At 50.6% G+C, this 15827-nt stretch overlaps 1 protein-coding gene across 7 annotated transcripts; it reads right to left on the reverse strand.

Annotated features, from left to right (window-relative positions):
* Positions 1-817: 817 nt before the first annotated feature.
* On the reverse strand, positions 818-15087 carry DIAPH1 (diaphanous related formin 1). 7 transcript variants are annotated; one of them, XR_012675874.1, is made up of 12 exons: positions 14998-15087; positions 14021-14180; positions 13807-13923; positions 13014-13072; positions 12249-12434; positions 11484-11580; positions 9719-9788; positions 9323-9466; positions 8980-9192; positions 6662-6777; positions 6005-6100; positions 5207-5366 (listed from the first exon to the last, which is right to left on the reverse strand). XR_012675874.1 is itself a non-coding variant. In XM_075164034.1 (9 exons), exons 6-9 carry the CDS (start codon positions 11510-11512, stop codon positions 2907-2909), a joined length of 495 nt encoding a protein of 164 aa, XP_075020135.1. In that variant the 5' UTR covers positions 11513-11580; positions 12249-12434; positions 13014-13072; positions 13807-13923; positions 14021-14180; positions 14998-15087; the 3' UTR covers positions 818-2906. The 7 variants fall into 7 exon arrangements, 3 of the variants coding, with proteins under 3 accessions (XP_075020135.1, XP_075020136.1, XP_075020134.1); XR_012675873.1 differs by having other exon boundaries at positions 9567-9788; XR_012675875.1 differs by lacking the exon at positions 9719-9788 and having other exon boundaries at positions 9323-9431.
* Positions 15088-15827: the final 740 nt, after the last annotated feature.

Consider the following 15827-nt stretch of genomic DNA (forward strand, 5'->3'; position numbering starts at 1 on the left):
GTCCCATTAACTACTGAAGGCAATGACAGGGCAGAGCCCCAAAGCAATACGGATTTTCCCATCCTTGTTTCCCGTCCACGCACGTGGATGCACAAACCTTCCCCCAGCTTATCCTACAGCTCCTGCGGAACAGCCTGAGGGCCGGGAAAAGCTGCAGAGGGTTAATTAGCAAGCCCACCCCAGCGCCTTTCCACGCCACCCTCGGCTCCAGTTCGCTCCGGCTGCAGCAGGACTGGGCAGAGCAGAAGCAGGGCCTGGCCTGCAGCTAACGCTGAGCCCAGTTAATTAAGGCCGTGCTTGGAAACGAAGGGAGATTTTAACAGGCACGGACAGCAATGGGAGCTAGTGATGGCTGCTAAGGTAGGTGGCTTATAAGAAAGATGAGGAGAGACTTTTTAGCAGGGCCTGTTGTGACAGGACAAGGGGCAAGGGCTTTAAACTGAAAGAGGGCAGGGTTAGACTGGTCATAAAGAAGAAACGTTTCACCGTGAGGGTGGCGAGACACTGGCACAGGTTGCCCAGGGAAGTCGTGGATGCCCCATCCCTGGAAGTGTTCAGGGTCAGGTTGGACGGGGCTCTGCGCAACCTGCTCTAGTGCAGGATGTCCCTGCCCATGGCAGGGGGGTTGGAATAGATGATCTTTGAAGGTCCTCCAACCCAAACCATTCTATGGTCTCTCAGTATCACTACCCCCTGCCTCTCTAGATTACCCCTACCAGAAAAGAAAACAGATAAATACAGAAGGAACTTTATCCGCAGGCTGTTTAACGTGGAAAACAACCCAACACAGAAAACGATTGCACGCTCTGGAGTTGCACCGGCACCCCCAGAGCCCCCCGAGAACACAGCCGGGACTCTGCTCCCCCCAAAATCCACCCCCAGGACTGGAAGTTCACCCGGACAGTCTCTGAAGCAGGGCTGCACACACAGGCAGCAGCAGGGACACAAAGCCTCCCTGCAAAACCCAGAGATCCATCTGCCACCTGGTGTCCAAAAGCAGCTCTGCACCGTGACCTGAATTGCCCGGAGACAGAGATTTTTAACCTGTCTAAAACGAAAAGAAGATCACCACCGGGACAAGCAGCACCCTGCTCTGCTGCAGAAACGTGAGTGCCACCCTCCCTGTCCTAAACACCTGGGGCTTGGAGTACAGAACCCAGTCCTCAGAAGACACCTGAATGTTTTCCTTCGCGCAGGTTAATTCTGTCCCAGTTGGAAACTGTTTGCCAGGCTCCCAAGTCCTAGAGACGTCTTGAACTATGAAACTTAGATAAAAACAAAATAATCAGGGCATGCAGAAAAACCGCCTTCAACTTAAGAAATCAAAAGAAGAGGGGAAACACGAAGCAGATGCTTCCAGTACCAGCAGCAGAGCAAAGAGCTGCTGGTAAAAAAAGCAGCGTAAAATGGCCTTAAAGTGAACCTTGCTGTCCCTGGTGCCACCACCGAGGCAGGTCCTGGGCCGTGCCCTTCAGCAGCCAGGAGAGTCAGGGCTGGCCCTGGGGCAAAGCACCGAACGACAGCCGTACAGTTTGGGGAAGAACAGATTTCTCTAATGAACAGGCAGCTCTCTTCCCCTGACCCAGAAGAAAAGCTCAAAGGCACGAGCCTTTTCTCCCCTTCCACCTTTTTAAGGAACACAAGGTTGGGGACGTCTGTATACATTGCCTTTCAAGCCCTCCGATTCACACATCCCCTCTACTGCACAGCCGCAGGGCCTGCCCTAAGCACTGGGACATAACAGTCCCAAACGCTGTCCTCAGGGCAGGGCCAAGTCCCCCCAAAGGGCAGGGCCTGGAGCTGCAGCAGGGTGAAGGGCGGAGAGCCCGCGGGCAGGAGCGCTCCCTCTCCCCAGGCGATGCACACGCGCGGCGCCCGCATCCTGCTGCTCTCCTGCCTCGAGTGCAAAGGTGGGGAAACAGCTCCATAAATGTTTAACAGTGAGAGAGCTGTCAGGGAGAGCACCCAGAGATGGGGGATGAGAGCCCCAACATCTACCTGGTAACGCAGGAGGAAGGAGAGGAGAGAAAACCAGTGAGCGAAGCAGCAGCTGGCTGTGCACAGCGCCAAGCAGACATCTCTGCCAGGCAGCCAACTCTTAACTCAACTGTTGGGACCGGTAACCGAGCAGAAGCGAGAGGGATGGTGCAGAAAGCAAGCACAACATCCACGCTCAAGAGGATGCAAGGCACAGACGGTGTAGCCGTCCACAACGTGCCACAACGTCCTGTCACCGCCACAAACCCTGCCGACAGCCGACCCGGCCCTCGCAGGCTGCTCGCGAGTCACACCGAGATGCAGGCATCGTGCCGCCCTGGCTTAGCCAGGAGATCCCTCCCTCCCCTCATAACTGAGGACGACCACATCATCTGGAAGGGCCTCCAGGTCTTCACGAGATCTTACTAAGGACTGCCAGCTTATTAAGCTTACACAGGAGAGACACCTCAGGTCAGTGATGAAGACCTTCTAGTCCTTCAAAGGTGGCAGAGGAAAGCACGTACCAGCATGCTGCAAGCCGGGCCTCCCACACGGTTTCAGGAGGACCAAGCACTTCAGGTCCCTGTGTGCTCTACCCTGCCCTCGGAGGCAAAGAAGAAATCACCTCCTTCTACAGAAAATTGGCTTTTCTACAGAGTAGAGAAAGCAGGGCCAAGAGGTATGTGAGATGAGACACAAGGGAAAGGACGAGCCTGCTGGGGTGAAAGAACACGGTGTAAGGTGGCCTTTAAAATGTAGGTCCTACCTTAGTCCAATGTGGTCTTTGCCGTTGTATGGCTGGCTGAGAATCTTCTTTGGAGACGACCCCCATGGAAGCTGTCGAGGTGCACAGGCTCCCCTGAATCTGAAGCCAAGGGCAGGAGGGGGAATACCCATTCGTCATGGAAGTGGTGGGATGCCAGAAGAACCTAGGAGTGGAGGAGCTGGTGGGAAGTCTCCAGAAAGAGTCCCTGGTAGTGGATGGGTGGTGGTGGCTGGATGTTCCCTGCAGTGCCCGGAAACGAAGCTGCAGGCAGGGAAGAAGAGCCTGAAGCCAATTCTCTCTTGCTGCCTTCAAGATCTTCTTTCAGCCTCTCCATCTGAAGCAGAAACAAGAACATGCCGGTGGTCAGCTCATGCTCAGTTGCCCAGAGCAAACAGGGTACCACCCTGAAGCATGGCCCAAATGATCAGGTCTATCCGAAATCCCCACCCTCCTCCTCACAAGATGCTGCCAACTTCCCCCGTCAATGAAAAACGAGCAGAAGGCAGCATAACAGGTGACCTGTACCATCACCTGGGGACTTGACGTCCTTCTCCCATGAGCTGACAGAGGGAAAGACGCATTCCTGCAGCAGGGCGACCTCAGAAGAGCTCTAGTGAGCAAGCTACAGCTGGAAGCACAATAGCGAAGTAGAGTCTGCTCCCAACCCCAAAAGCCAGTGGCTGAATCAGGCCTCAGAGACATGTGGAGGTTTATTAGGTCCGCCTCAACTGTCAGGAAGCTGATAAAAGCGTCCCAGCGATCTATGTCCATGAAGATCAAAGAGGGTGCTAGAGACGCACTGCGTAGCATAGAAAGAAAACCCCAGTTCTCTGTTTGCACCATCCTAGTGTCAGTGGGGATAATCAGGGAGGAAAGTCTGTGGATCTGCAGGACAGCCAGAGCCTGTGCTCCTATGGTGGTGCGTCCACACCACGGCCAGCCCGTAGCCCTCGCTGTTTGACACCTCGGAGACCCTGACAGACCTTCTCTTGTGCTGCACGACCCCTTTTCACCACGTGCCCTCCTCTCCTCTCTCAGCTTTTGACCTGATCCTGGCATCAGGCACCACAAGCCCGGTGAGCTGAAACCTCTTGCCCACAGTATCCAGTATCTCAGAAAGGAGAGATGTCCCCCGGTCAGCTCACTCCTGCCTCGTGATGGGGCAGAGGCAGAGCAGGAGCTGCCACAACCAACTGCCCAGTCCCAAGCAGCCCAAGAGCTGCAGCAAAATCAGTCGAACGCTTCCCTCCCTCCGATCTGTGCTTTCTGAGCTTGTCGAAGGTAAACAGCCAGAGGGAGAAGGCTCAATAACAGAGATGTTTTTATTCCTCTCCTCTATCAGAGGAGCTGTGTACAAAAGTACGTAGTCACCAAGAAAGGGATTTCTATAGAACTTCGATTTCAAGGCCATTTGTTTTGTATGAACAATTGCAAGAAGCTTTATCTTGCTTTCTGTTATTTTTCTCAGGGGTAAAGTACTCAATACATTTCCAAAAAAAATAACCAATGTGCACTTTCTATTCTATCAGGCAAAGGACTTGGCAGCAGAAATGTCCATGTTCAAATCCAAAAGTTTCCTTCACTGTTCGGTCTTTGCTCTCCAGAGAACAAAACCAAGTATGCACAGACTGCCTGGGCTCCAGGCAGAGCACGGCACTCGGTGCAGCCATAGGAGACCGCTTGAATTGAGGATGCCAGCTAACACTGGGCATCCTGAAAAACATGATCACAACATTTCTTTTTCCTCTTTTTCCTCCCTCACACTTTTGTTAATACAAAATAGCAACTCTGAGAATACGCTTATCAACTTCTGGGGGAAGTCTGTGTGTCCAGGGAAAAGCCAAGACCCCCTAGGGTCAGTCCCACATAAGCCAGGTCTCTCCAGGACAGATCTGGGTGATGCGGAGCTGAAAGAAGCGTGCGAGGGGAATCCTGGACAAAGTACAGGAGGAAAGATTCAAGGCAGACAACTCTATTCATGTTAAATCTAAGACTCAAAACTCTTCAGAGCACAACTAAACACCAGAGCTGCCTGCGGAGCAGAAGAGCAGGACGAGGATCAGCTCAAGGAAAGGTGACCCAGAGACTGCTTTTGGGCTAGGGAGAAATTAAAGTAGTCATCTCTGGACGGCTCCTGCTGGCCCCAGGTCACTGGATCACACGGGTACCGCCAAGAGAGTAAGAAAGCAGGGAGCAGCCAGAGCAGCACCAGTGTCATTCAGCCTCTTCTTTCTCCTGTCTCTACCTGTTCAAGCAAAAGTGGCTCAGAGCCTCCTGAGGGCACCCCCCAAACCTCTGACCAGGGGAGCCTCTCATCATTGTTTCTCCTCCTTCCAATGTCACCTCTCCCCAGAGAGGGACGGAGTTCTTTGAGGAGAACACAGCTTCTGGCCTGCTGTAACCCACCCCCAACTTATCAGCCCATGTCTCAGCCCGAGAAGGACCTCCTCACTCAGATGGGAGACACTGCTTGCCAGCTCCTGCTTCTCCGCAGTCATCTGCTGCTTCTCCACGTCCAGCATCTCCTTCCCACCATGTGCATCAAGTAGTTTCTCCTCAAAGTCCCTTTTCGTCTTCTTCATTTCAATCTGCAGCTCTTCCGTGCAGTCAGTTCCGAGTCCAGCTGCAGAGGCAACAAACAGGGCTGAACAAGGAGTACGTATATATAGGGATGGGGGGGCTTCCTTGCTTTTCCTAGAAACCTCAAAACCTCGACCACCCAGCCCTCATGCAGTACTCCAGTCACAATCAGAGATGAAGATTCACGCCCCTGCCTAACTCAAGAGGCAAAAAACCTCCTAACAGCCCATCTCCAGTCCAGCAGGGTTGGCCCCAAGTTTCCCAGGGCCCACATCACATTGAAACACAGGCAGCGATACCCTTCTTGCTGGGAAGGATTCACTACAGATCTGGCACAGTCTGGAGGCAGCTGCTTGCACCGCAGTGACGGGAACGGCATTTTTCCATTCCATCTCATCACAGCTTCCCGTATTTCCTACCAGCCAGAAACTGCAGGGGACTATCTGACTGCCTGAGAGTTCAAGAGATAGGGGAGACCCATGCCCACAGCTCAAACGTTGTTTTCCCTCACTGTGACAGCTGCATCCTGTTGTTTTGTTGTTTTTTTTTAATTAAGATGTAAGCACTCTGTCAGAAGGATCAAGCACAACATGTACAGTGGTAATCAATCAGGCAGAAGCGAGTGGCAGCACTTGCAGTCCCGCGTCAGGTAGAACAGGCTTTGGTTTGATCCCTGCTAACCTGTCTGTTACCCAACCACATCAGCAAAAAACCTTTGTCTCCAGTTCCACCGCTCTGTTTCTATTTTCCCCACTTTGGTTTTATCAATCGAGTTACCTAAAAAGAAAAGGAAGGGAAACACAATTAAGGGTAAACACACTCCCCTTTTCTTCTCCAGTACATCCCACAAGCCTCACGATGCCCCACGCCACTCATGCGGGGCTGTGCTCTGCCCTTGCTGGCGAAACCCCATCTGCCCATATCTGCTGCTGCAGAACCTCTGCCTGACGACTGACGTGCCCTTCCCTTAGGGAGGACACCACGGGATAATGGTTTGTTCTGGAAGCTGCTGTCAATATAAAGCACTGAATCCTGGCAGCAGTCCCTGCCCAAACACAGCAGCATTCTGGATTGATACAGCTGGAATCGCTGTGCCCCAAGCAATGGGAGATGCGTCCTAAATGAAGTAGTGAAGATCGGCTTCGATACCCATCCCACGTGCTGAAAACGAACACCAGAAGACAGCTCAGCTCAAGGGAAAAATATGGAAGGAAAGAGCAAGAAGCTCGGATGGCCAGCAGCTGCAGTGAGCACAGGGATGAAGTAACAGCGTTTGCTCTAGGACCACGATCTGACGGGGCTGGTTTCAGCCAAGCTATAATCGGCAGAAGGACTTACCTATCCACCGCTCAGGGTTCATGCCAAGGTGCTTGCACCTGAAGTCAGGGTCAGCTCCGTTCTTGTACGCTATGATTTGGGAGTCACATTCATCAGCCAGCTTGTAACAGTGAGGTCTGCAGCAGAAGACGACAAAGCAACAAAGCATTAATATTCCTGCAAGCAATTGTGTTCAAATAAGGAAAGGTCTCACAACGAGGTATTTGTCGTTGAGTTTACATAAAGATGCCCAATTGTAACTTTTCAAGATTTCAGAGAACAGGAACGAGGAAAACGTGGAAAAGCATCTCTATGCAGGACAAGCAAGCCAGCTGGGACTTCTCCAGGTAGACAGTCCGGTGAAGGGGAGGAACAACAGAGGTTTAAAATGATGAATTGTAGGGGTATGGGAGGATTCTGCTGTTCACTGTCTATTGAAACAAGACTGGAGCCATCCCGCAAGATCAGGAACTGGGTTCAAAACAATCAAGAGGAGGGAGCTGTTCACACTAGGGGCAGCGGAGCTGTGGCTCCCTTGCCCCGGATCTTACAGATGCTCAGAGATGACGCAGCCTCAAGGGGAACCAGGCAGGTTTATGGAAAACAAATCTACTCAGGGTTACACATTGAAACTACACCTGACTCGAGCAGTCTTGGAGCACCGTGTGCTTGGAGGCCAGAAGAGCACTGCTATAGATGCTTCCCCTTTCTCACATGCTTCCCCAGGCACCAGCTTCTGTCCCAGGCAGGGTACGGGGCTGGACACCCAGGCAGACCAAGTAATCAAACATTTGGTCTGATCCCCGACAGTATGTTCTTTTAAATAACAAGCTTGCTTTTTAGATAACACAGGGTCTCTTATTTCTCCGAATCTCTGATAGAAGCAATAAAGCATCAAGAGTCAACACAAGTAGACTCCATACTAGTCAACCCTCAGCTTTTTGATCAGCATCTCCTCTACTGCTGGCTACCAGCTATTTCTCCTCTAAACGAACCTTTATCCTCAGCCCCAGCAGTACAGGTTCCTCTCTGCTCACACAGGCAGCAGCGGGCTCGTCCCTCCTGCTGGCAGCAACCTTTACGGCCGTTCACCCAGGAACAACAACTCAATGAGTTCAGAAAACAACTTTCAGAGCTCAGCAGTCGCGAGAAGGCAGCAATTATCTCAGCTATTCTTAGACCTTCCGGCAAATTCCTTCCTTCATCTTTGCTTTACGTGGGATTTCTAGTTGCTTTAATTTATTCTCTTCCACCTAACACTTTGTCCTGTTTCAGTCTGGCACAGTATCTTTTCTCTTCTGAAAGTCCACTTCTTTCACACTGGAGAGCACAAACTACAAATGTAAAAAAATCCACAAGTTACCTGACTACGGAAAGTCGTGAACTCTGCAACCATTTGCAAGGAAGCACACAGGTAACAATTTAGGAGGAGTTTGCTCTACACCCAAACTTGCAGGATTATATCCTTGGCGTATTTAAGTACAGTGGCAGACGTATGGAGGGGAAATGAGCATAGATATAGAAAACAAAGGCTTGAAGACTATTTGACTTTTTTTTTTTAAAAAACTAATTTCAAGTAACTTTAAGCTTTCAATAACCCTTTAGGGAGCACCACCTTTTGGATGAGGATTTCCCCGGGGATCCTCTGCATAATATTGCTTTTCCCTCTCTTCCCCCTAAAAATATTAGTCTTACAAGTCTTCCTCACAATGGAAAAGAACAAAGCCACTTTAACAAAAAAGGAAAACAGAACAGCTGTGAAAAACAGAATTTATGAATTTTCTCTTTTCTGCTCTTTGCAGGCAAAGGCACGAGAAGAATCACGGCAATTTTGTTAATCTGTTTTTAAGAATAATTTGGAGTAAGAACAGCAGCAAATTGGCTGCAGACGACCGCCAAGCAGCACGAGACATACAGCCCATCACCAAAGCCCTCAGAAGGAGGCCACCCGTGGCTCTGGGGCTGCAGGTCCCAGACAACGGCAGAGACTTGCACGTAAGCAGACTCCTGCCACCTTCTCCTTAAAGCCTCTCACCTTCCTGTCAAAAAACAACCCTAAAATTCCCGCTCTGCTTTCTGATGAGGAGATTTAGTGCCCCAAGGAACGATACCAGAACTGATCTTCGAGGGGAAGGAGTGCAGGGGCCACGTCTGGGCGCAGGGATGGAAAGGTTTTGATTGAGTCCCTCGCCCATGAGGAGGGCTCGGGAGTTAGGAGGGCAACAGCAGGGTCTTGACTCACCTCTTTACTCCTGCCCACCCCATCCCAAAGCCAGGCCTGAACCACCAGCTGCCTCCTCCACTTTCCAGATCAAGTCAAAACGTGAGCTGCTCCTCACCTTAAAGAGGTGTTGAAATCCAGGACGCATCAGCTCCCTACCAATGCCAACTCTGAAGTCCAGCTCATGAGAAGGGTTGATCGTGGAAATGATCAGCCGCACGCAGGCCACCCAAAAAAACAATGAAACAAAAAATCAAGAGGCAACTTCTGACCATGAGCTGGAAGTCAGTGGTTCAGGACTTACAAGGAGGCCAGAAGACCACGCACAAAGCTGCAGCAGAAAAAAAAGCAGTAAAGCCAAAGGCATTTTTCATCCGTACCAAACCCATCCTGCTACAACCTCTCCAGCTCCCGCGTTAGGCTCAAGTGCCACGTCCACAATAACCTGAGGAATTAAGTACCTTCAGTGCCCCCGAGTCACCACTCTTCAGGCCATCCAACAGAGGCTGGAATCGCTCCTCCTCATCTATTCCTGCTCCTTCAGTCAATGCCTCCAGAGCCTGCTCCTCCCTGCCGTGAGAGACGATCGGTCACATCCCACAGGGCTGGACAAAGGGATGGAAAGTATTTTGTCAGTCCCAGGATAAGTATATGATTGAGGTGATAGCACCAAAAATGTACCTCAGGGGAAAAAGCAAAACAAACCAGTGTGAGGATAATGAGGATTTATTAAAGAGGAAGAAACTTCCACCACCGTTTTCCCTGCTCGTTCCAGCAACTGCCCTGAGGTACCCGGGCAGACACCACACGGCAGAAGCCGTGGTGGGGAGCGGTTGTCTCCAGGCACTGGACAAGACCTTTGCCTGGTTGTTCACAAAAGCCTTCAGGCATCGGATGATCTCACGTCTGCTCCATGTCCCATAGGAGCTGCGAGGAAGACAATCAGCCAGCTGACAAACTTACGGAACAAGATACATCCCCCTCTCCCCTCCAGAGCTCCTTGACAAGGCTTGAATGAGGCTGTTAGCAGCCACATCAAGATCCCACCTTAACTGCATCTTACAGAGAAAAGACAGGAGAAAAGGTTGTTTATGCAGGAAGCCACTAGACTGAGCTCTGATACAGCCAATATCAGATACATATATGTCAATATTTGGGGGTTGGACTAGATGATCTTTAAAGGTCCCTTCCAACTCAAACCATTCTATGATTCTATGATAACATTCATAGAATATTATCGAACTGTCTCCCTCTATGCGCAGGAATCCCTCAGCTCCGTCCCAAACACGGATCTCAGCCCAGATTTAAGTATCTGAGATGCTACAAAAAGACATGTTGGGAAGAAAAAAAAAAAGGTACTTTTTTTTTTTCCCCACGAACAGACCACCACATTGGCATTGTGAATCCTAGCACTTTCCAGAAATCTCGTGGAGAACAAAAATAATGGGATCCCAAGACAGCAAGTCAACCCCAAGAACTGCAGGAAAGATGCGTGAATGTTATCAGCTGCCATGAAAAAGCAAAGCCCCCAAGTGCTGGAGTGGCAGGAGCAGCAAGAGGAAACCAAGGGCAGGCACTGCCAGGCGTGAGGGTAGGAAGAAAGGGCTGAGCCGCAACCTGTTTGGACAGCGTTACAGAGGAGGAGAGGGGGGTAGTGAGGGAGCAGAGGAGTTGAACACGGTCAAGTGGAGAGGGTCAAGAAAGCAGGTGTAGAAACACTCAGCTCGCAAATGCAACATCTCAGTGCAAACTGCCCAGGGAGACTGTCAAAAAAGCATCGAGTGAACTTCAGAGAGAATACGGCCACATAGCTTGGTCCCCAGCCTCAGAAACGACTGGGAAATTTCACTGGAAATCCTGCTCCAAGACACCCTTTTTTCTCTCCCTCCTCTAAAAATTATCTCTGGCCAAGGTTTTGAAAGATATCAAAGCAGTCAAGGCTTGCTCAGGTTTCGGGCAGAAGATATTTGCATGCAAATAGCAGGGGGCTTCACCCCAAATTAAACATGTACAAGTGGGCCTGTCATTGGACTCCTTTTTCTGAAACTGGAGTTTCACTGATTTTCTCTCTTGCAAAAAGACATTTTTAAACATACCAAGAGATACCCAAAACATTCAGAATGCATCAAGGTTTTCTTTACAGTAAAAACTCTAGTCTGAATAACAAAGAGCATTTTCAGGAACTTCTTGAAAGTTGTATTAAAAGAAAAGATGCCATTGCTGGCTGCAGAACTCCATAGATCCCCCTGCTCCTGCAAAACCAAGCTATGGAAGTTGGCCAAATGGCGAAACAAGGGACAGCCGAATCTTTATTACAAGTTAAGGTTAGCTTAATTACTGCATGATAACCACTTCCCTGAAAGCCTCCTGCAAAGCTTCAGTAAGCAAACAAATAAAGAACTGTGGTGTGATACACTGCCGCCAGTAAGATTTAATACTTACTGTCTAGGGACATACATTTCTTTTAACTTATTCAAAGGACTCTGTTTTAGGTCCTGTTTTAATTTAAGAAGCTTCTGAAATTTGTATTTAGAAGCCAGGTTGGAGCGTTTGTGTCGCAGCCACTGCAGAGCTGGAGTGTCTCGCCCAGGAGGGGCAGCAGCGAGGGCCAGGAATACTCACAGCACGGGGGGCAGGTAACGGCGCACCATCTCCCCCAGATCATCACGTCCTTCTCCTTCAGAGGCTGCTGCTTCTCCTTGCTCAGGTTCATCTCCAGCTGTTGAAGAAAAGCACACCGGTTTTTAAACACCCGCGCTCACGGAGCAAGCAAGTTCAGCAAGCAGAGCACCATTTCCAACACAAGCTATTACAGAAGCGTGGTGGCAAATACGACTACTATTAAGCTTATCAAATACCCATCGGATTTTAGTCTCATTAGAAAGCTAAAATCCACTCGGAGAGAAACAAGAGATGTGGCTCTACCCAAAACCTGCTTTCGGCCCACTAAGGCAAGTTTATTTTTCTCTTTTCCCTAAACCCTGTCCTAAACAAATTGCTCCTCCAGAGCTCTTTACAAGGTTTCAAAGAAAGGAAAATGCAGTTCACGTGCCATTAAAAAAACCAAAACACAAAGGTACTCGGAGCTAGGAATAGAAAATATTTAGAAAATATTATAAAGGCAAATTAACCAAATAGCAAACATCAATGGGAAAATCTAGGAGTAGAATCAGAAAGCAGAATCGTCCTCAGCAGTTCAGCCTCCACCAAAGACCACAGACCCTGAGGCTGATGACGGCTGGTAAATGAGTTTCCCTGCCCCAGATGCCTCTCGGTAGCCCGTGCTGAGATCAAGAAAGGAAAAAGCAACACGCTTCAAAGACATACAGCTCCAGTCGAAGGCAATTTTTGATTTCTGCAGATAAGCAGCCTGGCCAGTTGTAATACCTGCTGGTACAGGACACTGACTTCATCCACCTCCATCCAGAAAAAGTTTTGCCACACTGAGTAAGTGTGGAGTCTTGTGGACTGACCAGGGGATCGGTTTGGTGACCTGTGTACAATTAGCCATGGCTGCGGAGCTGCCCAAAAACACCCGTGCCCCCGCTGCCGCAGGTTCTTGCCCTGTAGGCACTGAGGAAGGCGTTTCTGGTTATTTATTCTTTTAAACTGGTAAAGCACAGCAGAGCATACCGTTTATGACCTGCTGGGAGTTATCCCCCAGGCAGAGCAAGAACAAGGGCAGAGCTTGTATATTTAAAAGTCACGTTATCATTAAAGATATGTTAAATATTTCACTAGGCTGAAGACTGACAACAGCATGCAAGGACAGTTTTTTCTGGACATCTAGCCCCTGGGTAGAAATCCTAGACAATTTCCTTTATTTTCATCCATAAAATGCTACCCAATTTATTGACAGAAATCCAAAGAGCTACAATAAGCTTTTAAAACAGAGCACAGCAAATAAAAAGCAATTAAACAAACACAAGATACCCCAGGTGAGCCCCTGAGGCACTGAAGAGGAATGAAAGGTCTCCCTTCAGTCCAAGCTCAATGGAAGGGACAAGAAGGACAACAGGGATGACAAAGGGCGATGCCAGGGCCACGAAGGGCTGCTGGGGCTGAATGAAGCCAGGGGAGCCAAGCTCTCCTGGCATCGCTGCACCCCTTGAGGGTTGCACAGCCTCCCCCCGAGCACCCAGCCCCTCTCACCTCTGCTTGTGCAGCTGGAAGGGAGCAGCGTCGCCCAGCACAGACGTGACTCAAAGGGTCTGCAATAGGAAAAGGTACATTTTAACACCTATTGGCCAAACACGCTTAAAATGTGCCTTTCCCCACCACCGACATCACCTAACAGGGCTGCGTTTTGGCTGGAAGAGCTTGAGTTTGTTTTCCGCATCCTGAAAAACGAAATTAGGAAAGAAGGAAACCTGCCTTCCAGCCCGTGTTAGGCTGTAGAGAGGAGGAACAGAAAAATCATCCCCAAGGTAGGAGTCGTGGCTCACATCAAAGGCTTCCGAGTGAGAGGAAAAACAAGGCAGCATCCTTCATCTCGCACGCTGTTAGGAAAATTTACTTTATAATTGTTAGCCTTTGTCCAATGGAACTGTATCAGGGACTGGGAGAGAGATTTTATGATCTCAATCACGCATCCTGGAATCAATAAAGGCCATGGCATTCCCAAAATCCTGCACATGTCATCTGAGTTCAGGAGACAAGATCCTTGTGGGAGGAGGAGGAGGATGAAGATGATGATGATGATAATAATAATAATAATATTATCATCAGCAAAGAGAAAACTCCTGCAAGGGATACAGTTTTTCTTACTAATTAACTGGCCAAACCGGAGGCTAAAGAAGGAGATAAGACTTTTCTTCCCCTCCTTAGAGGGAACAAAGGTTTAACAGCCAGTGCTGCCTGGAAAATCAGCAGCTTCCAAATAGGCTCATTAACTCCAAAAGCCCAGCACCTCTGGGACAGTGAGAAGCACAAAGAAACCACAGACCTGTAATCAGGACCCTGCTTAGTCCCCGCTGAGCCAGGCTTTGCCTCTCTGCTTCCCACCACAGAGGAGCTCCTGAAAGGCTTTGGATGTCACACTCAGGCATCCGTCCACCAAAACCTGAAAATAAACGGCATTACTTGATTATCAAAACGCACAAGCACAACTTCAGGTCTAAACACGCTCTCAGCATCGCTCTGGGTTTTTATGAACTCACAGGGGCCCATCTTCACCCCCTCCATCAGCCGGGTGCTGTAACCGCAGCGCAAACCCTCCTACTCCGGCTCCTGATGTGTGAAGGGCCTTGGGAGCCGGGGCCGAGGCGTCCACCCAAGACGAGCAACACCGAGGGCTAAACCCAATATTTCTGGAGTCTCCTGAAAATACCAAATTAAAGGGTAAGAATGAAAACATAGAATGGAAATATACTTTTTTTTTTTTTGCGGAAAGGAAAGCAGCGCCGCAGATCGCCGAGCCCCGGGGGCCTGCATCGAGCACCCAAGCGGCAAGGAAACCTGACCGGACCCCCGGAACAGCGCAAGAACTGTTTTTATACCGATCAGCGATAATTTAGGGGGAAAAAACCCCGCGTTTTTGTTAGCTCCTGTAAAAGCTGGAAGCGCAGGAGCAGCCGGCGGGACCGCCCGGCTCTGCCCGCGGCGGAGGAACCGCGACACCGGCCCCGGGACCGCCCCGGGACCCCCCGGCCCCGCCGCGCTCACGGCCGCCCGAAGCCCGCCCAAGCAGCGTCCCGCCGAACATGAATATTCATGAGGCCCCGCCTTCCGGCCCCGCCCCGTGCGCTCCGCCCCCCGGGCAGGGAGCGCATCCCCGGGCCTCCACGGCCGCATCCCCGGGCCTCCACGGCCGCATCCCCGGGCCTCCACGGCCGCATCCCCGGGCCTCCACGGCCGCATCCCCGGGCCTCCACGGCGGCGGGCGGGAGGGGCAAAGGAGGGTCTGGCTGGGCTGGGGGAGCAGGGAAAAGGCAAGAAAAAACAGCAAGAGAGGCAAAAACCACGCTCTAGCACCCAACATCGCTTTCACCCTCCCCTGACCCCCGCTGCCCCGCTCCCGCACCTTAGAAACTACCGTTGCTGTACGGAGGTGTGCAAGAGTGTGCGGGTAATTAAATCAGGCCTCATTTAATTTCAGCTGTTGCCAGCCCACCCTCTGTTTTAGGGAGCAGCCTACCAGTCCTTCGGCGTCAGCTACAGATCGGGATGCGGCAGCCGGGAGGTGCAGGTTTGCCCCCGGGATAGCGGGGTTGGTGCAGGGGGTGTCCGGCTCACCCTGGTCCTACCCCGGCACGAGGCGTCCACGACTGGGCGATGGATGGGTGGGTGGATGTTGGTCTAATGCGGCTCCAGTAGCCCCACAAACACGGGATAGCAGGTGTAGGGCACGCTTTCTTATTTTTGACAGCTCTGCTGCAGTGCAAAAACACAACTGTAATGGGAAAACAAACCCTCTACAGACTGCACTTGTTTTCTAAAAGTAAAACAAATCCACCTTTAGAAACCCAGGTAAGACGACACTCCAGATTTCCAGCCCTGTTTCTAAACACGGGACAGAGCAGGGCTCTGAAAAGAGAAAGCTGGGACGGCGCTGAGGGGAAGAATTGGCTGGGAGAGTTGCAAGGTAAGTTCGTTCCCATCTTCACAGGCAAGAGAGAATTACAAAGGGAGGAATTCCCTGTTTTCCCTGGTTTTGCTACAGGGGGTGATGAGAGCCGAGAGGGAACAAGCCAGCTCTCTGATACCAGGTGAGATGGCAAGCTGGAATAAAACAAGTTTATTTTCTATTCAGACACAAGCGTTTCTTTTTCACAAGTCTGGCTAGTGACCGGAGCAGCATTTTGTGTCTTCGGATTTGCAAAGAACATTTTCTTGGCTACAGTAGAAACAAATACAGCTGACCAAACAGGGGCCAGAGCAGGGTCCATCAGCCCAGTGCCCACTCCGCAGCAGCCAAACAGCCAATGCAGGAATGGTACAAGACAGGGTAAGCACACAGCAATTCTT

Source organism: Calonectris borealis, chromosome 15 (assembly GCF_964195595.1).
Source record: "Calonectris borealis chromosome 15, bCalBor7.hap1.2, whole genome shotgun sequence".
Lineage (NCBI taxonomy): Eukaryota > Metazoa > Chordata > Aves > Procellariiformes > Procellariidae > Calonectris > Calonectris borealis.